At 42.1% G+C, this 21,288-nt stretch overlaps 2 protein-coding genes across 2 annotated transcripts; both read left to right on the top strand.

The window, feature by feature from the left end:
* Nucleotides 1-10,262: 10,262 nt before the first annotated feature.
* Nucleotides 10,263-12,469, top strand: LOC115745851 (flavonoid 3'-monooxygenase-like). Its single transcript, XM_030681465.2, has 3 exons — nt 10,263-10,724; nt 10,823-11,275; nt 11,828-12,469. The coding sequence occupies exons 1-3, from the start codon at nt 10,281-10,283 to the stop codon at nt 12,467-12,469; spliced, it is 1,539 nt and encodes a 512-aa protein (XP_030537325.2). The 5' UTR covers nt 10,263-10,280.
* A 1,438-nt stretch (nt 12,470-13,907) lies between these two features.
* LOC115745843 (chaperone protein ClpB1) lies at nt 13,908-17,844 on the top strand. The gene is made up of 8 exons (XM_030681456.2): nt 13,908-14,056; nt 14,404-15,569; nt 15,689-15,870; nt 15,959-16,581; nt 16,683-16,962; nt 17,059-17,256; nt 17,364-17,729; nt 17,767-17,844. The coding sequence occupies exons 2-7, from the start codon at nt 14,417-14,419 to the stop codon at nt 17,682-17,684; spliced, it is 2,757 nt and encodes a 918-aa protein (XP_030537316.2). The 5' UTR covers nt 13,908-14,056; nt 14,404-14,416; the 3' UTR covers nt 17,685-17,729; nt 17,767-17,844.
* Nucleotides 17,845-21,288: the final 3,444 nt, after the last annotated feature.

The following is a 21,288-nucleotide window of genomic DNA, read 5'->3' as shown; positions in this document are numbered from 1 at the left end:
ATCACGATATTTCTTAAAATACGATCGATAGATATCCTCTCTCGTTCAACATTTATCTAACTATAAGCCCCATTTCTTTTTCGAAAGATGAGCGATTTGAAAAATATTTATAAAAATAATTGATTACCTAAATTCTCCCGCCTCTTAATTATTTCTCGCACAATGAGTTATATTATTTGTGGACTTTCTAAATGCCATTTTTTTTAGTACATCTGAAGAATAAAATGGGGAGATCATAGACGGTGACGCATTTCTATTACATTCACTTGGGAAAGCAAATGGAGACCTAGAGGATGTTCCTCCCGAGCAGCAAATCGGTGTGTGAGCCTATGTCCGGGATTCACCAAAAGTCTCCGGGAGTTGCTTTTGCAAAGGAAATTACCAAAATGTATTAAATATATTATAATTGTGCTAATTTAGTCATTAATTCTTTCTTTACTAATTGAGTTATAAAATTTTTATATTTATGCCAATTTAAGCCATTCAACTCACTTTGATTCGCTGAGGGGTGAGAAAAATCTCAGCTCGACAAGAAAGCGAAAAAAAAAAAATCAATCATGAGGCGACACCGACTACCATCCCATACAGTGACAACATTCATAATAATAGCTAGCACCACCCCTCTATTTGCCCTATTTTAATATTAAAAAATTAATCATTTTTAATAAAATAATCGTAGAGAGCTTTCACTTGGTCCTCCCCTCCACCGAGTCCAACTAAATGTGACGTTGATTTGGGTTTGCCCCTTTTCTGGTGCCCTTTTGTCGTTTCTTCTTTACCTTTGTTACAGCTCATAAAAAAAAAATCAGAAATTTAATTTTTTCTTTTCTCAATAATTGTTTCAACCCTATCTCTTTTACTTTGATCGATTGAGAATAAAGCTAAGTATAATGAACTGAACGAATTGAAAATTGACCGGTCATCATGCGAACCAATCAAATTGGCCGATTTAGTTCGGTTCCAAGGAGCTTCAACTCCTAAAAATGAAACCAATAGGCTAGGCATTCCATTTTTCAATTCCAAGGAAAACCGGATCAATAGACCTCCTAATTGGACCGACCATTGTTTCTTTTTTAGATATAAAATTAAATCTAATATTCTAAAATATATTTTAGCAGCTATAGTGTTTTCTACCTAATCAAAAACCCTAATCAGCACCACATCCCTCTCGTGTCAGGGGCCGATTTCTTATTTCTTGGGATCAAATCGTGTGGCGCTTTAGGCTTCGTTGGATCATTAGAATGCCTAAGTTAAGTCTTTCCCAAAGATCGCTCGCTAAAGAGAATGCTTTGTATTGCTCAAGTGTTGGATGATACAATTGAGGGAGAAAGCTCCCCTATTTATACAAGAAGCCTCTCAATGACTACCGTTGATCAACTCTAGATCTAATGGCTAAGAATGCACCTCCTTATCTAAAAAGTAGGACCATTAAAGAAGAGAATTCCTTCAAGTCTTGTGATTCACTCGGGCTATGTGGTTGAAAAGTTGGCTCATGAACCCTCCGATCAATGACATTCTCCCCCACCCATTTGAGCGACATCCTCAACACTCTCGACTCGGGGTCATTTGCTTGGATGGTTGATATGGGTGCATCAAATATGTTCATGTCAAATGAAGCAGTGAAGTGGTTGAGACTTTGCGTGGAACCAATCATACATCAATACAAGGCATTAAAATCGAATGAGGAAGACCTACTAGGGATAATAGACAAAGGACTAAAGAAAGAGTCAAAAAAGGATCTTTCGTGTATAATCCTACATAAACTCGAATGTTATCGGTTCTGGTTTATAGTTCAAAAAATGCAATGCAAGCAAAAGTTCCTAATTCATGGAGATATAGAACAACATTTAAGTTATTGAGCTTGCATATCCACCATTTGAATCTCCAATAATTATTCAAATAATTACATATCCGATACTGTTCGACGTTGCTCACAACGCAGAGCTACAAGTCTGAATGGAAGGGCAAGCTCTCTTTCTTTGTGGTAATTCCACTCAATGAATACGATCTTATATTAGGTTTGGAATTCTTCGATAGTGCAAAAGCCATGATAGATATGAGAAGCAAGTCAATCATCGTCATCGACTCAAAATGCCCGTCGATGGTATCTATGATCCAAGGGATGATCGAGACCAAGTACATCTCCACGATCCAGCTCATGGGAGAAGGATAAAGAATTGAGACGCTCACGACCGAGTCAAGGACTAAGCCACGGCCTTTGCAAAAACCAAAGGTAGAGACCTCACCTAAACATGGGATGCTAATCCATGTGCTACTTCAGGAGGTGGAAAGCTTATCGATCAACAAGGAAGCCGATGCCGCTTTTCTGATGAGGCCATGGCAGGCCGAAACCAATTATAGTGTCAAAAATGTTCTACTCATCTTGCTCAATGGGCTATATACCTGAGTTTTACTGTGTATAGTACGATTCGATACGGGAAAGCTATTCGCCTAACTGCTCTAGGGGACAACATGATAAGGAAGGCTGATTTGGCATTCTCGACTCACCAAGTGCGACAGGCTATTCCGGGGCCAAGAATCTATCGGCCCGTGACACTTGCACACCTCTCGCTCTTAGTCTCTATCGTTATCTGAACCCCGGGAACATAGAAGACTCTGCTATCTTTATCATGTGGAGAAAGAAGAGAACCAGAATCTGAAAGAAGCAGATTCGAGAGGAAGGAAGGAAGGAAGGGTGAAAGGAACTTGGGTCCGTGAATTCGTTGTCGTCTGTAGTAGTGCTGGTCGTATGTCCTTGCGTCCGTGCCTCCTTGATCGGCATGAAGCGCCGTGAGAACGTCACGTCGAGGAGGGCCCACCAGCTTCCAGTCATACGTGGCATGCAGAGGCAATGCTGTTTACCGATTTCACTAGACCGGTCCGATTCTCATTTTTTGGGAAAAATTAGATCGAATCGGAACCGATCACCTCTAATTGAGAGCCACATTCTCTCTCTCTCCTCGTGATAAACTTGTCCCCGTCTGATGTAATTTATTCTCTCTATCTTAACCATCTGCTCGATATAATCAAATGCATTTAAAAATGTACACCAACTTTGTTTCACAATTATGTTCGCTAAGTACATCTAAAGCATCCAATTGTGATTGATAGATCTTTATATATATTGCAATACCCTTTGAATTTATCGTAATCGTCTAATTCTTAAGGCTATAAGGCACGATGCACGGAGCGCCATCTAATCAAAATCAATATTTGTGTGTATCACCTATGTGATGATACATACATATGTATATATATGCTAAATTCATTTCGAGAACTACCAAAATCACGCACGAGTTGCATTGTATACAAAATTAATATTTTGAAAGATCTCACCAAATCATCTCGTTAGAAAACATCCGAGTCATTGATTGAACGAAGAAGATCTCGAATGAGCCTATTTCCACACCCTTTTAGCTGCGCGCTTGTCCTTTTCGCGGGACAGACCGGAAATACTCTTATTATGAGCAGAGAAAGATTGGTACTCACATCGTATTCTGCCAAACTTCCTTTCTTAGTCTTTTGGAGATTTGTCGGGACAAATTCTCTCAAGTGTGGAAGAGTTGTCACCTCTTTGGTCAACGCAATTCCGTGGGACCTTATAACGATGGTGGTGGCCTCCTCCTTGGAAGGCTCACTTCGTCACATTTCACGTGACCAACTCACCATGAGTAATTTACTGAAGCAGTCATGTGCGCAGAGAAGATGTTAAGATGCACGTGTAAGTAAGTTGTGCTAAGAAAATTCCACATTGAAGAATCGAAGTGATATAGAACAATTAATATATCTATATTGGCTCATAACTCATTGTCTAATCAGTCCTCATTTCTCTTCTAACTAACCCACCCTCATAAACCTCCAATACTTTTTAAAACCCATCTTCAACACTAACAGTAAGGGTACGTTTTGTATAGGATAGGATTTTAAATATCCCATCCAATATTTATTGACGTCTGGATATAACATGGATTCAAATAAATATGATCTAAACGAGTATTTGATTTGCAGGATTAAAATTTGAAAAGTAAAAACTATTCGTCTTTTCACAATCCGCCATCCATGTCCGGCACTCCTCTTTCCCGTGACTTCGAGGATGCCGACGAGGACACTTTCTCCTTTTTGCCTTCGAGACAACCCGGAATGGGAGTGCTCCCGCCATCCACGCCTTTAGAAGAGTTCTCCCGCCATCTGCGCCTTCCTCTTCTGCGGTGAATCCATCTCCTTTGAGACACCCCGGTTGAGTTCTCTTCGACGGCCACCACCATCGCCAGCCGAGCCCCACAGACGCCGTCTCTGGCCCGCTGCCACCAAGCATCACCAAGCCTCACAAACGCCATTACAGTCCCGCTGTCGCAGGCCCGTGCCGAACACCAGGGTGCTTGCTGCCTTCCTGATTTGTGACGCGTCTGCCTCAAGCCAAGGCGACAGCCTCGACCCTGCCACCCACACCGAAGCAGCTCCTATTCTTGAGTCCAGGGAACCCGACGTCAAAGTAATCCCAGATGGTTTCTTTCAACGATTCCCAGTGATCACGGCAAGACTGTCCAGTAATGCCATATTTTTTGTCAAAGACTGATTAAACATTGCTTAGTGAGAAACCGCAGAATATTAATCAAAATAGCCCAGATGCATCTGAAATTTCAAAACTAAAAAACTCATCAGATGTTTGTTTCAATCAAGATAACAAATTCTCTCTAATCGAGCATTTTTGTCTTCCAATACCGGAATAGTATCAACATCAGGTCTATCCTCAGAAACTCGAAGTTTTCCTACGCCTTCTAGCCACTCGACGAGTCTTTGCCGAGAAGCACCTCTCATACATACGATCCCTTCGTTTGCTTATTATGTTCTGGAAGACTTCCAGGTGTTCTTAACTCATCTATAAGGCCACACGCTGGAATTATGGTACAATTCGATCATGACGAGCTCCGGTGTTGCTTTTCCCAGCGATCGAAAGCGAGAAGTTGGTCGTTGCCGATGAGAGGAGTGATGGCCGTTGGAGTCTGGTGATTGTGGTGCCGCGCAAAAGAGAGGAGATCGATGTGGAGAAAGAGGCGGTATTTTTTTTTTTGTTTTTCAAAATTCACATATCATATCCGGATCTATCTCACTTCCTACGCCGAATTTTTTTATCCAGACTATATCTGGGCTATATCCGGTCATATCCGGATTTTGCGTCATTCCAAACACCGGAATTAATAAAAGTTATTCTAACTGGAGTTTTATCCGGTCCACCAAACGCAACCAAAGTGTTTTGAGTCCCAAACTTACATTAAAACCTACCTTGCATATACGTAAAAGAGGCAAATCAACTGGCCTCTCTAAGGAGAGGATGTGAATCTGAAAGCTCGTATTTGCCACAAAGAAAATCGAGTGCTCATGATGTGTTCTTCTTTCATTTGAGACAAAAGATTAATCGACCACGATCTATACTATAGTACTTTTTGTTTTCTTTGAATTTGAATAATGTGTTTTCAATCGACGGAAGCCCGAACCTTTCTTTTTTTTTATGTATATAAAAATATGGTTTCCATGGACATAAAATTACTACTTACCCATGGTGCTCAGTCCTTAAGCAGGTCATCTCTTTAGTTTGGGCATGGGAATGAAATCGTTTAAAGCAACTAAGACTCTCAAGTTTTCTTCAAACATGCCGACATCATACATGGAACTCTGTAAGCCTGTTGAGAAATTTGCTGAACTGAGTTTGATAGTAGGAATTTCATCACCATCATCGTAATAGAAATCTTCTATGTCTCTCTCTAACAATTCCTTAGATGCAATCTTAGGCGACTCCCGCTCTTCAATGATGGGCTCGCAACTTCCAATTTGATATCCTAGTGGAGTGGTAACGAGGGCAGCAGTTGACTTCTCCATTGTGAAGTATGATGGCATTTCCACCATTAGTAACGGGATTTTTAGCTGGTCTAGGTGCTGGAAGGGAAAGTCTTGCACCAGAATAAGATATTGAGTTTTAAGATATCAATCCATATACCAAAAGACAGTTCTAGGCTCTAGCAAAATGACTTCATACCTTCCTAAAAAAGTTCTGCAGCCTCAACAATACTCAATATTTTCCAGTTGCCTTTGATCGTTTCTTCCTTACCTTCCTTACATTCCCACCATATATAACATTAAAAAAATAGAAAATCAAGTTTTTCTTTTCTCAATAATTGTTTCTACTTCTCCCTTTTTCATTTGAGAGTAGAGTTGAGTATAATGAATCGACTCGAATGGAAATCGTCCGAATCAATCTAATCGGCCGATTTAATCTGGTTTTAAGGAGCTCCGGTTTGATTTCCGTTTCCTAAAAATAGAACCGATAGCCAGGCATTTCGAGAGGAATCGGATTGATGGACTGCCCAACTAGACCAACCTTTTCCTATTTTTTCAATGTAAAATTGAATCTACTATTCTAAAATATCTTTTAGCAGCTGTAGTGTTTTCTCCCTAGGCACCACATCCTCTCATATCACAGGCCGATTTCTTGGGATCGAATCATGTGGCAATTTACACTTCCTTGGATCATTGGAGTGCCTATTCGCTCGCTTCCTATCGATAGAAGAAAGTTAAAGTGTTTAGAGAGAGAAGATCTTGGGAGAGAATATTTTATATTACTCAAGTGTTGGATGATGCAAGTGAGAGAGAGAGCTCCCCTATTTATACAAAAAGCCTCTCAATGACTACCATTGATCGACTCTAGGTCTAATGGCTAAAAATGCATCTCCTCATCTTACAACTATCGACATTAAAGACGAGAATTCTAGAATATGGTGCATTTACCGAATCGTCCACCCTTAAAAATATTCTAGATGACACAAGAAAACCCTAGAGGTGAAGACACTTCAAGTCTTGTGGTTCACCTATGCTATGTGGTCTATTGATTGGTTCACGAATCCTTCAACTAGTGACACTCTCCCCTACCCATTCAACCCATTCAAGCGACGTCCTTAGCACTCTCTACCCGAGGTCATTTGCTTGGATGGTTGATACAGGTGCATCAAATATGTCCATATCAAGTGAAGTGACGAAGTGGCTAGGACTTCGCGTGGACCAACCGGACATCAGTATAAGGCAGTAGACTTGGAGTTTGGCGTTGCTCGGAATGTGGATCTATAAGTCGATGAATATGATCTTATCTTGGGTTTGATATTCTTCTGTAGAGCAAAAGCCATGATAGATATGAGAACCAATCATTGTCCCCAACCGAAAATGCCCAACGGTGGTACCTATGATTCAAGGGATGACCGAGACCAAGTACATCTCCATGATCCGACTTGTGGGAGAAGGATCAAGAGTTGAGACACTCACAACAGAGCTTCCAAACATACGTGACATGCAAAGGCAACATTGTTTATCCATTTCACTGGACCGCCCGAGAACCAAACCGATTCGGTCCGATTCCAGGGACATCCAGTTCGGTCCCCGTTTCGAAAATTGGGAACAATTTAGACCATCTATCCCATTCTCGATTTCTGGGGTGCACCGAATTGGACCGAGAACCAATCACCCCTAATTGAAAGTCGCAACAATCTCTCTCTCTCTCTCTCTCTCTCTCTCTCTCTCTCTCTCTCTCTCTCAAACATTGTTGTCTGATGCTATTTATTTTCTTGATCCTAACAGCCTGTTCGATATGACCAAATGCGTTTAAAAATCCATACGGACATTGTTTCACAATTATATTCAGTAAGTACATCTAAAGCATCCAATTGTGAATTGATAGATCTTCATATATATATTGCAATACCCTCGGAGTTTATCGCAATTGTCTAATTCTTATGGCTATCGTGCACAATGTGCGAAGCACCTGTCTAATCAAAATCAATATTTGTGTGTTCCGCCTATGTGACGATACATACATATGTATATATGCTAAATTCATTTCGAGAACTAGCAAAAACGCGCAAATTTGATTTTTTGAAAGATCTCATGAGATCGTCTCATTAGGAAACATTTGAGTCATTGATTGAATGAAGAAGATCTTAGACGAGCCTATTTCCACACCCTTTTTAGCTGCACACTCATCCTTTTCGCAGCGCAGATCGGAAATACTCTTATCATGGGCAGAGCACTTGTCCTTTTAGGGCCTACATGACAATGATTCTGATTTTGAAGAGTGATTTTGATTAGGATTGTTTTTTCTAATTCTATTCCCGAGATGAGTTTTAGATAATCGGGAAATGTTTGGTAATTGTACAAAATTTTTGTTCCCGCAACAAAAACGCATTTGGTAAGCGCATAAAATTTTTGTTCCCAAAATAAATTTCTCTTCCCAATTTTTGTCATTTAAGTCAAATAATTACGTAGTTACTTTATGAAATTTTATTCTAAATTTCGAATTAATTGAAGATTAATTTATATTGATGCTCTTATCTAACATACTACATATAATATGTTTTCACGCTATTCTATCTAATTGTCATGTTATAACGAGTTATTTTAAGCTTAAAAACGGATAGACCGTGTTAGGTTAGTGTGTGATTTTAAATTAGCTTGGGCATTCGCAAGCCTATACCGGATCGCAACAAAGGAATATCAAATTCAATTGTAGTGTGATTGATGGCATATGCATGTGTACATGCAAATGGAGTTACCACCGATCTTTAAGGAAGGTAGATTGAGAACCTTATCGAATGATCGGAAGAAACCGTTCAATTCTACGCAACCGGGGAAATGTAAGGTCGACGGACTTGGTTACATAGGTGTTTCCACCGATGCCCTTTCGGCACCGAAGTTGATTATTTTCTAAACTTGTTTCATGCAAATTTTTAGTTCATTTTTAAACCTATGAGACAAGCCAATGCTAAGTATTCATGCAGGTTATTTTTATCTTTTTCCAAATTTTCTAAAATTAAACTAAGTCTAAAGCATTTAAATCTAGGCAAATCACAACCAATGAAATCAAGTGCGCAATCAAGAAATCGTGAAATTGGTAAGTTGCACCATAAAACCCTAATGAAGCCCTAAGGGCTTAGAGAAATATGGTTCGGGTTTAATTTTAAAGATGTTTATGATTTTTTATAAAAAGAATAAAATCTATGAAATCTGGGAAATCTAAACCACAAATTTATGACAACGAGGTCAAATTAGCCTAATCTAAGCTTCTTCTATTTGTAGGGATTTTCTATAAAAAAAATATTTTTAGATTTTTTGAATTTTTTTTTTTATTTTATTTTTATTATCTTATATTTTTTTCTTTTTAAATGAGACCTCGTTATGTTTTAGGTCGATTAAAAAGGGATAAAAAAACTAAAAGGAAAAAGTGAGGCATTTGTTATGTTTTGAAATTTTTAAAAGTGATTTTTTTTTCAGAACCAACATTTTTTTTTTTCTTGTTTTTACTCTAAAATTATTCTCTGAAACAAAATCAAAATCAAAATCATTTACGTTACCAAACATGATTTTCAATTTTTTTTGTTTTGTTTCAAGTAACAAAATCAGAAAATCAGAATGGTTATCATGCATTGCCCTTAGCAGCGCACACTGGAAATACTCTTATTATGGGCAGAGAAACATTGGTACTAACAACATATTCTGTCGTACTCCTTTCTTAATCTTTTGGAGATTTGTTAGCACAAATCCCATGAAGCGTGGAAGAGTTGTCACCTCTTTGGTCAACGCAATTCCTTGTGACCTCATAACGATGGTGGCGGCCTTCTCCTTGGGAGGCTTAATTCTTCAAATTTCACGTGACCAATTCAGTAGAGTAATTACTGAAGCAGTCGTATGCGGAAGGAAGAGACCGAGGAGTGTTTGAAAATGTTGGATTTTGTGTCTGATTTTAAATTAATGAAAAACTATATTGAATAGTTTTATATAGTTCAAGAGCTACATTGAACATGTATCAAAAGTCCATGAATCACATCAAACATGTACCGAAAGTTCGAAAATCACATCGAATATTAGGCTAAAATTTAAGGATCATAATGAACGAATTAAAAGTCTATGAACAACATTGCATATTTGATCAAAGTTCAACAATCATTTATGTTATTATCCCCGACATTTATTAATCTTGGGAAATGAGGAGGGGTGGCATTTTTAAATCGTCAAGACATTGGTCTGAATATAATACCATGAAGACAAAAATGACTCCAAACGCAACCAACTATTCAAAACCTGTGCTCTCCGAGACTCCGACCAATGTTAACATTACCTAACACAAGCATCTAACCTACTCACTCCACATTTCTCTTCTAGCTAACTCACCCATCATTAGACCTCCAATCCTTTTTAACAACCATCTTCAATACTCACACTAATCCAAACAATAACACACCATGACGCCTCTTTCTTTCATTCCAGCCACAATAGCCATAGCTATCTTCCTCTTCTCCCTCCTTGGCCGCCTCAGCCGGCCTGCCCGCACGCTCCCGCCTGGCCCGAGGCCATGGCCCCTCGTCGGGAACCTTCCCCATCTTGGCCCCATGCCTCACCGCTCCATGGCTGCCCTAGCCCGGGCCTACGGGCCACTCATACACCTGGGGCTTGGGCTTGTCGACGTGGTGGTGGCCGCGTCGGGCTCTGTGGCGGCCCAGTTCTTGAGGGCCCACGACGCCAACTTCTTGAGCCGGCCGCCCCACTCGGCAGGGAAGTACCTCGGGTACAACTCCCAGGACATGGTGTCCGTGCCATACGGCCCGAGGTGGCGGATGATGAGGAAGATAAGCTCCGTCCACCTCTTCTCCAGCAAGGCTCTTGACGATTATGGACATGTACGCCAGGTGAGCCGTTTAGCGAGCTCTAGTTCGTCTCTGTATATATTATATTTCAATGAAGGAAAGACTTACTGTTTATTTAATTATATATTTCAATGAAACAGGAAGAGGTAGGGATACTCGCACGCGCGCTGGCACATGCGGGCTCGGACCCGGCGAACCTAGCCCGACTGCTCAATGTGTGCACGGCGAATTCTGTGGGGCGGGTCATGCTGGGGAGGAGGGTGTTCGGGGACGGAAAGGGCGGGGACGACCCGAGGGCGGACGAGTTCAAGTCGATGGTGGTGGAGATGCTGGCGCTGGGCGGCGTGTTCAACATCAGTGACTTTGTGCCGGCCCTCGAGTGGCTCGACCTCCAAGGGGTCGCGGCCAAGATGAAGGCGCTGCACCGGCGCGTCGACGCCTTCTTGATGGCCATCGTGGAGGAGCACAAGGCCGAGATGGGCAAGAGCGGGATTAAGCAAAATGACTTGTTGAGTACTTTGATCTCTTTGCAGGATGTTGCTGATGAGGAAGGACGGAATCTCACAGATACCGAAATCAAAGCATTGCTTCAAGTACGATCTCCTCTCTCTCCCCCAAAACATTTGGGAACATTTTTATCAATTCAGTCCTAAACTGTTTAATTTTATCAATTGAGTCATAAATCTGTCTATTTTGATTTCCATCTATTTTTCCAATTGAGTTTATCCAACTTATTTTGATCGAAATGGCTGATGTGGACGCCGGTCGTGCTACGTGACACCATCGACGCTTACTTAGATAATTTTTAATGATATTTTTTATTCTTTTTTCCTTCTTTTTTTTTTTCACGCCCTCGTCAGCCAAAGATGTAAAAAAAAAATTTAGAAAAATTGAAAAATATAAATATTATTAAAGATTGTCAATATCGCTAGTCACTCACATAAGACAACCGGTGTTCACATCAGCGAAATTGACAAAATCAAAAGGATTGGAATTGAATTGATAAAAGTTTAATAGGTGTATGACTTTTTGAATAATTCTCCCAAAACACTGCTTGCTAGTGCTTCTAATTTTCTCACATCTGCTTGAACAAGATTCCTCAACTCCAGGTAGTGAACTTGTTTCATCATGTGTTGTTCTTGCAGAACATGTTCGTGGCGGGCACCGACACTTCCTCTAGCACCACGGAATGGGCCGTCGCCGAGCTGATCCGGCAACCCGGAACGCTGGCCCGAGTCCAGGAGGAGATTGACTCCGTGGTGGGACGAGGCCGCCTCGTGACCGAGATCGACCTGCCCCGCCTGACGTACCTCCAAGCCGTGGTCAAGGAAACCTTCCGGCTCCACCCGTCCACCCCTCTAGCCATCCCGCGCATTGCGGCCGAGAGCTGCGAGATCGACGGCTACCACATCCCCAAAGGCGCCACGTTGATAGTCAACGTGTGGGCCATAGCCCGCGACCCTGACGCCTGGGCTGAGCCCTCGGCATTCCGGCCGGAGAGGTTCCTTCCGGGCGGCGAGAAGCCCGATGTCGACGTCAGGGGAAACGATTTCGAGGTCATCCCGTTCGGGGCAGGGCGCAGGATGTGCGTGGGAATGAGCTTGGGCTTGAGGATGGTACAGCTCATGCCGGCGATGTTGGCCCACGCTTTCGACTGGGAGTTGGCCGACGGGGTCTCGCCGGAGAAGCTCAACATGGACGAAGTTTACGGGCTCACCTTACAGCGAGCCGAGCCTCTGTTGGTCCACCCGAAACCGAGACTCGCCTCGCATGTCTACTACTACTAGGCATAAACTTGAAGAGCTAATGAATATGATTCCAGCAGTTTTTATAGCACTTGGTTCGGATTTCCGTACCACTTTCCTTTTTTCGGTTCGGATAGTGAAAAATAACGGAACGGAAAACAACCCAAATGACGGCTCGGGTTCTCGGAATGGTGAGGTCAGGCGAGGCGAATTGAGTAGGGAAAAAAACAGGAAAAAAAAATCGGAAACTGAACCTAACCGGGTCTTTGATTCGGTTCAAAGCTAATGCACTTTCAAACGGTTTGGTTCACGTTTTGGAAAATCCGAATCGATCCATTGACACCCCTAATTTAGAGCACTGGCACAGCTTATCATCTGTCTTTTCTTTGTAGCGGGGATGGCGAGAAGCTTTTGTCAAGGGAAAAGAAGGAGAAGGGAAGATTAATGAATAATGGAATACTAAGGAAATAAGAGAGAGCATCGAATTATTGTTTTCTTAATCTTTGAGAGGGAATTACATAGAAAAGATATGAAATTCATGTCGTCATTTTTTTTTTAAAGGATATCTCTTGATTTTGTACGTAATATTGCACAGGTTTAAGGGGTCCATGATCAATTGATAGACAAAGGAGCTGCACATTTTGAAGGCTCGTTGTGCCTCATGGGATAAATATGACACATGTGTATAAATTTAAAAAAATTTCGCAATATTAACCTTAATTTATTTATGTGCACGCCATGTCTTATCAACCCATGCAGGGTGTGTTCTTTGATGTTGGAGATGTGAAAAATGTCAAATGAAGTCCTATGATTCATCTCAATGAAGAATCACCAAAGTTGGACCAATGCCTTAGGCGGGTCAAGTTCGAGCCGAGCCAATCGGGTGGGGTTCAATCTGGCCCTAGACCTTTATCCAGCTAGACTCGAAGCGTATTCCATGCATTTACAAGTCGGCGGCAACATCGCCAACCCGTGAGCTCCACCATGTGACAACGCGACGAGGTCCATTAGGTTTCAAACTTCGAGAATTGATCTAAATGATGAGATAAACACTGCATTTTCTTGTCGGTATAGATATGTCGATCCTTTTTTTCTCTGTTAGGGATGTTATGATATCTACTTGATTTTGCACATTTATTAGAATTATGCATATATCTATTTTGATATTACATATCCTTGATTGATTATATTCGATATCATTTTTGTCTTATTACTCCGAGTAATCTTTTCTATACACATAAAAGTATACTGAGATTCCTAGTTGTATTCTTGGTCATGTTAGGACTCGGAATTGCAATGAGTTTAAGTTTCCTCCGAAGGAGGAGTGCTGTAAACGGGTCGGGCCCAATGGCCCGCCCAGTTTGTCAAAGCCCACTAAGAAGAGCAGGCCTAGCGGCCCATTCGGCCCGTCAAGTCCCTCGAACAGTACGTGGAGTTACACACGCGGGGGAACGTGTTTCCATAAGTTTCTACACTCCGTCGTCTCTAGCTCTTCTTCTTCACCGAATCACCGCCACCTTTTCGCGCGTCCTTAGCACTCTTTCTCTGGAAGGGAACGCTCGAGAAGCCCAAGCGGAAATCAGAGAAACCCCACATCAAATTTTGGCCTCTTCGACACAGAGTTGGCAGGTACTGCTCCATGCGAACTGATCAAAGCTTCATCTTGCGCGCATGTCTGTCTCTGTTTGCTTCGTTGCTTATGCCAATTGTGTATCTGTGTGGGTGTGACTGTGCTTGTTGTCGACTACAGGGAATGATGTTCTCATCTTTTGCTGGGAGGATTTTCTTTTAGTTTCGTTCCGTGACCAGTAGTTTAAGGATTGGAGTAGTATTGGGTTATCGCTTGTTGTAATTACCGTCTGCTGTTGTTGCTCGTTTGGTGGGCGTTTCGTGCTTCACTAGCCTTCGATTTTCTGTCAGTCAGTGGAGGATTGTATGCTTTCTCTGGATGTCTGACACTGGCATGGCGTTTTTAGTACCTGGAGGCACATGATGAATCCTGAGAAGTTCACCCACAAGACGAACGAGGCGCTAGTCAGTGCTCACGAGCTGGCGGTGAGCGCTGGCCATGCGCAGTTCACCCCTCTCCATGTCGCCGTCGCTTTGATCTCGGACCCAACTGGAATCTTCAATCAAGCGATCACCAGCGTTGGTGGTGAAAATGCGGCCAAAGCAGTGGAGAGAGCCCTGAAGGAAGCCCTGAGGAAGTTTCCCTCGCAGAGCCCACCGCCCGATGCAGTTCCCGCGAGTTCTAGCTTGATTAAGACGATAAGGCGGGCTCAGGCCGCTCAGAAGGCGCAGGGGGACTCTCATTTGGCCGTCGACCAGCTGATCTTAGGCCTCCTCGAGGACTCCCAAATCAGGGACCTGCTTAAAGAAGCGGCGGTTGATCCTGGGAAGGTGAAGTCCGAGGTCGAGAAGCTGCGGGGCAAAGAAGGGAAGAGAGTGGAAAGTGCCATGGGAGACACCACTTTCCAGGCATTGAAGACTTATGGACGTGACCTGGTCGAGGAGGCTGGTAAGTTGGACCCTGTCATTGGTCGCGACGAGGAGATTAGGAGGGTCGTGAGAATCCTCTCAAGGAGGACTAAAAACAACCCGGTTCTTATTGGGGAGCCTGGAGTGGGTAAAACTGCAGTGGTAGAAGGCTTGGCTCAGAGGATAGTGAAAGGCGACGTGCCAAGCAACTTAGCTGACGTGAGAGTCGTGGCATTGGACATGGGCGCCTTGGTCGCGGGCGCGAAGTATAGAGGTGAATTCGAGGAGCGTGTCAAGGCAGTTTTGAAGGAAGTGGAGGAGAACCAAGGGAAAGTGATCCTGTTCATTGATGAAATTCATCTTGTTCTTGGAGCGGGGCGAACCGAAGGGTCCATGGACGCCGCAAATCTGTTTAAGCCCATGCTCGCTAGGGGTCAGCTCAGGTGCATTGGCGCCACGACCCTTGACGAGTACAGGAAGTACGTCGAGAAAGATGCGGCCTTTGAGAGGAGGTTCCAACAGGTTTATGTGGCAGAGCCAAGCATTGCCGACACAATAAGCATTCTGCGAGGGCTGAAAGAGAAGTATGAAGGGCATCACGGTGTTCGGATTCAAGACCGAGCCCTCGTGGTCGCTGCACAATTGTCGAGCAGATACATAACTGGTATGGTGGCAATATGACTGTTCTCCACTTTTTCTGCCGTGCGACATAATTTTCGTGTTCTCGTTGCTTAATCCAAGGTGATTATGTGTCTGCGACTTTTGCATTTTTGTTCATGTTAGGTCGTCATCTGCCCGATAAGGCCATAGATCTGGTTGATGAGGCCTGTGCGAATGTGCAAGTCCAGCTGGATAGCCAGCCAGAAGAAATAGACAACCTTGAAAGGAAGAAAGTGCAATTGGAAATTGAGCTCCATGCTCTCGAGAAAGAAAAGGATAAGGCGAGCAAAGCTCGACTAATGGATGTAAGTAATATAATATGATGTGCGCAAATGCCTGGCTAAAATTAATCTCCATAATTGGTTGCACTGTTCAGCATTAATTTGATGCTAGGTCCGTAAGGAGCTTGATGACTTGAGAGACAAGTTACAGCCTCTGATTATGAAGTACAGAAAGGAAAAACAAAGAATTGACGAGATTCGGCAGCTCAAGCAAAAGAGAGAAGAGCTCCTCCTAGCTGCCCAAGAGGCAGAAAGAAGATATGACTTGGCTAGAGCTGCAGATTTGCGGTATGGGGCAATCCCGGAAGTGGAAAATGCTATCGCAGAGCTTGAAGGAAATGCCGAAGAGAACTTGATTTTGACCGAGACTGTCAGGCCAGAGCATATAGCAGAGGTAGTGAGCCGCTGGACCGGCATACCTGTTACGAGGCTCGGCCAGAACGAGAAGGAGCGGTTGATCGGGCTGGCAGAGAGATTGCATCAGAGAGTTGTCGGACAAAATCAAGCGGTCGATGCTGTTGCTGATGCTGTGTTGAGATCTAGAGCCGGGTTAGGAAGACCACAGCAACCAACTGGATCATTCCTATTCCTGGGTCCGTCTGGAGTTGGCAAGACAGAGCTTGCAAAGGCTCTCGCCGAGCAGCTCTTTGATGATGAAAATCAAATTGTGAGAATTGACATGTCTGAGTACATGGAGCAACATTCGGTCGCCCGTCTGATTGGTGCGCCTCCTGGGTAAGCACGTTAATAAGTTTCAAATGCCACCACTCCATCTATGAAAGTAATCTTTAGATGACTAGACGAGGTTGCCAAAACATAGTATAACACGTTTGCAGATATGTTGGCCACGAGGAGGGTGGGCAACTCACTGAGGCCGTGAGGCGGAGACCTTACAGCATTGTGCTGTTCGATGAGGTTGAGAAAGCGCATGTATCTGTCTACAACACCCTACTTCAAGTTTTGGACAATGGAAGACTTACTGATGGCCAGGGCCGCACGGTCGACTTTCGAAATACTGTTATCATCATGACCTCAAATCTCGGGGCAGAGCACCTCCTGTTGGCACTCACAGGCAAGTGCTCGATTGAAGCAGCTTGCGAACGAGTCATGCAAGAGGTGAGTGACATGACTCTCACTCGTCGGCTATATGCAGGTCGACTCGTCGGGTTCAGGATCAGATAGTAGAAATTATGCTGTGTTGTGCTTTGGCAGGTGAGGAAGCATTTCAGGCCAGAGTTGCTTAACCGGCTCGATGAGATCGTTGTGTTCGATCCTCTGTCACACGATCAACTGAGGAAAGTTGCCAGGTTGCAGATGAAAGAAGTGGCTGCCCGGCTTGCCGAGAGAGGCATCGCTTTGGCAGTGACCGACGCGGCTTTGGACTACGTCTTAGCTGAAAGCTATGATCCAGTCAGTACATAATCGAGACACTTGGCATGTTCTTTTTTCTTGCAATCAAGTGCTCAATTTTAAATGCTTGTGTGTGCAATCTTTTTCGTCTTTTCTTTTTTTTTCAGGTTTATGGTGCTAGACCCATCCGGAGGTGGCTCGAGAAGAGAGTCGTGACTGAGCTGTCTAGGATGCTCATAAGGGAGGAGCTCGATGAGAACTCAACTGTTTACATAGACGCTGCGCCGCACGGCGATGGGTTGGTGTACCGAGTGGAGAAGAATGGAGGAGTTTTCAATCTGGAAACCGGGCAGAAGTCCAATATACTCATTCAGGTACCAAACGGGCCTAAAAACGACAGGGCTCACCAGCAGGTTAACAAGACAGTTAAAAAGATGAAGATCGAGGAAATCGACGACAATGAAGAAATGGATGACACGAATCCTTGATTGAGAAATCATCAAAAAGTGTTGCGGAATCTTAAACCCTTTTTTATGTCGTCGAGATATCAGCTATGCTGTTGGTACTGTGTTTATCTTCTTATGTGTGGTTCCGATGGTAAATTGTTATAAGATGTTTAGTCTTGTGACATTTTTATCCTAGGTTACAATCGGAACATAGACAATCACGTGACTAATGGATGAATATTATTATGCCCGTGACATATCGTTTATGACCATAGACATTAATGTCAATATTGTTAGGATTCAGCGCACAATCACAGCGAAGCAAAATCTAGCGAGAAAAAGAAATAGAGATACGAAATTTTATCTTAGTTCATCCTTAATTAGGATTACGTTTAGCGGATGATTTTATTATAATTAGCACTAAGTATCTTACGTTACGTCACTCAATTACAAGCGAAAAAGAGTATATATAGTAGTAACTATTCATGAGTGGAATTCACGTGCTATCTTGTCGAATGGAAGTATGAATCACATTTCAACAGATAGTAATCGGTATTAACACACATTGGCAATATGCATCGATTATACATGCTATCGGTGATATTTGTTGATGGAAATTGTTAATCAATTGGCAATGCCCCGATGATGAATGATTACCTCTGGTCTCTGATCAACCTTTAGTACATGCTTTAACTCCTTTATGCTGGAACTAAAAAGAAGAAGTGTTGTTATCTATTCCGATGGTTCCCTTTCCTCTTTTCTAAAAAATTTCAGTTTGGCTTAAAAGATTCTGCACGCTTAATTCGTTAGGTTTTCAATATTAGAAGTATGGGGTGTTCGCAAGGTGCAATCACTGTTTTACGCATATAACAAAACTCACTATCAGAAGGCGGTTTAAGTTATTCTATCGAAAAGGGAATAAAATAGGATTAATAATTCGAAAAATCTCAAATTAGTACACAATTTTATCCCAAAAATTAGTTTTGACCATAAAAAACTCAAAACTGATACACTTGTAACAAATTTATCCTCGTTAGTTTATGTTTAGATTTTGCCGTCAAATTGCTGAGTTAGATAATACGTAGCGGTTGATGGGCGTACCCATTTTGGATTTTTACCCTCCGATTATCATAGGTGTACCAGTTTGAGATTTTTCGTGATATTAATTCAATTTATATGAAACTAACGCAGGGTAAATTTGTCACATGTGTACTAGTTTAGGGTTTTTGATAGCCACAAAATTAGTTTGGATTAGTTTTTTTTCGAGTGTATTAGTTTGGATTTTTTGTGATCAAAAAGTTAATTTGGGCAAATTTATCATATATATAAATTATATATATGATAGTATGGGGTTTTTCGTGATATTAATTCAATAATGTACACTCGGACAAAAAACTTTTGACGTCACTTACATTTTTACAAATATTAGACAGATAATTCCTAGTCCTCGATAGCTAACTCGACTTGTTCTTGGGACAAATGGTATGACTTATATCTTTAGAATTTAAGCTTGTTTTGAATTTATCTTTCTTGTTTAAACGATTAGATTTTTTTTAAACTTGGAGGGGCAGTAAAGAATAATGTCATTGTGCATAGCATTGATAAAGAGTTTGAATTTAAAATTGGCAAGATATTTGCTAACTAGGATAAAGCTTAAAATACACATAATAAATATGATGTTTGCAAGGATTTTGGAGTGCGAAGAAGACAAAAAGCAAACAATAACAAATGAATATTGCGATCATGCGCATTTTTTCATAATTGTAAAGGAGACTTTCCACCAATCTCATATCATGAACAAAGAGATGTTTGTAGGACCGTGAAAGGAACTGGATGTAAAAATTGCATTAAATTTAAAAATGAAGATGGAGTTTGGTTAGTTGCCAATTTTAAGGAGTTTCATAATCATCTTTTCATTGATGACAAATAAAAACATCTGATACAATCCTATGGACACATGAAGATAGTCATGATTTCTTTGGCTGTGGATGGAATAAGTGTTACAAAAGCATATTCCTACCTAGTGCCTAGTGGTGAAGCAGGAGGACAGGATAATGTTGGCTTTTGGTTGTCAAAATTTCTTACAATCAAAGAGAACTCACTGGGTGATTGTCCAAGTTTCATTAACAATTTTAATTGCTTACAATCAAATGGAAACGACTTTTCTTATAATGTTTCAATCGGACAAGACCGAATGGTGTATCCAGTTGGACTATATGAAAGTTTTGGAAATGTGGTATTTAATACTACTTACCGTGTAAATACATACAACATGATATATGCACATTTTGTTAGCTTGAATCATCATTGGAAAAATGTTCTATGTGGTTGAAAACTTTTAGCAAAAAACAAAAATTGATGTAGAACAGAGGAGTTCAAGTATGTGCAAAATGTAAAACAAAAGAGAATAACTCCTTAGCGGCTTGCAAACGCCCAGTCCCACCCAACCCTCATGGCGACAAAGAGTCTTTTAAACCACCGAACCTCGGCGCGGCTACCTTCTTATGTCGAAAGCTATGTGAGAATAGACCTGTCAAAATGGATTCAAAAACCATTTAATAATTCAAAAGGATTTAAATGGATCATAATAAATTTTGCAAGCCACTATAAATGGCTCTGCAAAATAAGAGATCAGAAAAAGTGAATATAAATAGATCCATTACGAACCCATTTGCAACCCACTTAAACCATGATTAGTTAACTGGTCACTGGCGCTGTTTTTGCTTCCCTCGATCGACGAATCGCTTGACAACTGCATAACGCGTCTCCCTGCTATGGTAGTCCCTGAGGTTGGTGCTCTCCTCGACTAACCATGAGGTCTGAGTTGGGTCTCGAGGTCCAAGTGGTTGCACTGCTTGCCGACATTGCGACTGCGAATGCTGAGAGGAGGGCGGCAATCATCGGCGTTGGGGACAGCAAGGTGGTGGATTGGTTGCTGGAGACAGCGGCAACACCGGGTGGGGTTCGGGACACAGGCTGAGTCTGCGAGGCGCTTGCTTACTTGATTGCGGATCTGAATGTCTGTGATGAAGGAAGAAGTTGATGTGTCCACTCTTGACTACGCAGCGGGAATATATGCACTTGCTTACTTGATTGCGATACCCAACACGACACACTGATACATCATTTCTCAAAAAATAGAGCATTTCAACACATTTAGTCACGTTGTATATGCGCTGAAAGAGTGAGAGCCCGACCCCATGCAAGAGAGAGCCGAGAGGGTAACAGCAACGTTGTGCGAGAGAGCATCGGAGTGTGAGGAGACGTGATTAGGATTTGGGCAAAGTGGCCAAGCCTATTAGGTGGAGGTTTTTTTTTTTTTTTTTTTTACAGAATATTAGGTTTTTCAAAAATTTGCAGTTTTACTCCTAAAATATTGGAATTCTTCGGAAATGGCATGTCGGAAGCCGGATTGGGCTTGCCCGACGTGTTGAGTACGTGTCGAATGTCTAACACACGTTAATCACGTGTGGAATTTGGAAAGTGTCCGTACTTCCCAAGCTGTGATGGTATCAAATCACTGAATATTTTCTCATCTTTTAAGTGTCTCATTAGAGCCGGAATATGGCATCATACCCACATATGGAGATACAATATTACCGACGTTGACACATCAGATGTGCTCTGTACTTGTATTTCGTGGACT

This window comes from Rhodamnia argentea, chromosome 6, assembly GCF_020921035.1.
Source record: "Rhodamnia argentea isolate NSW1041297 chromosome 6, ASM2092103v1, whole genome shotgun sequence".
Lineage (NCBI taxonomy): Eukaryota > Viridiplantae > Streptophyta > Magnoliopsida > Myrtales > Myrtaceae > Rhodamnia > Rhodamnia argentea.
Note: the sequence above shows the minus strand (reverse complement) of the source record. Positions and strands in the feature narration are given on the sequence as shown.

Coding starts and splice junctions, on each gene's coding strand:
- LOC115745851 (XM_030681465.2), top strand. CDS start 10,281: ATGACGCCTCTTTCTTTCATTCCAGCCACAATAGCCATAGCTATCTTC. Junction 10,725..10,822: donor ATTATGGACATGTACGCCAG/GTGAGCCGTTTA, acceptor TCAATGAAACAG/GAAGAGGTAGGGATACTCGC. Junction 11,276..11,827: donor AAATCAAAGCATTGCTTCAA/GTACGATCTCCT, acceptor TTGTTCTTGCAG/AACATGTTCGTGGCGGGCAC.
- LOC115745843 (XM_030681456.2), top strand. CDS start 14,417: ATGATGAATCCTGAGAAGTTCACCCACAAGACGAACGAGGCGCTAGTC. Junction 15,871..15,958: donor GCAAAGCTCGACTAATGGAT/GTAAGTAATATA, acceptor ATTTGATGCTAG/GTCCGTAAGGAGCTTGATGA. Junction 16,963..17,058: donor GCGAACGAGTCATGCAAGAG/GTGAGTGACATG, acceptor GTGCTTTGGCAG/GTGAGGAAGCATTTCAGGCC.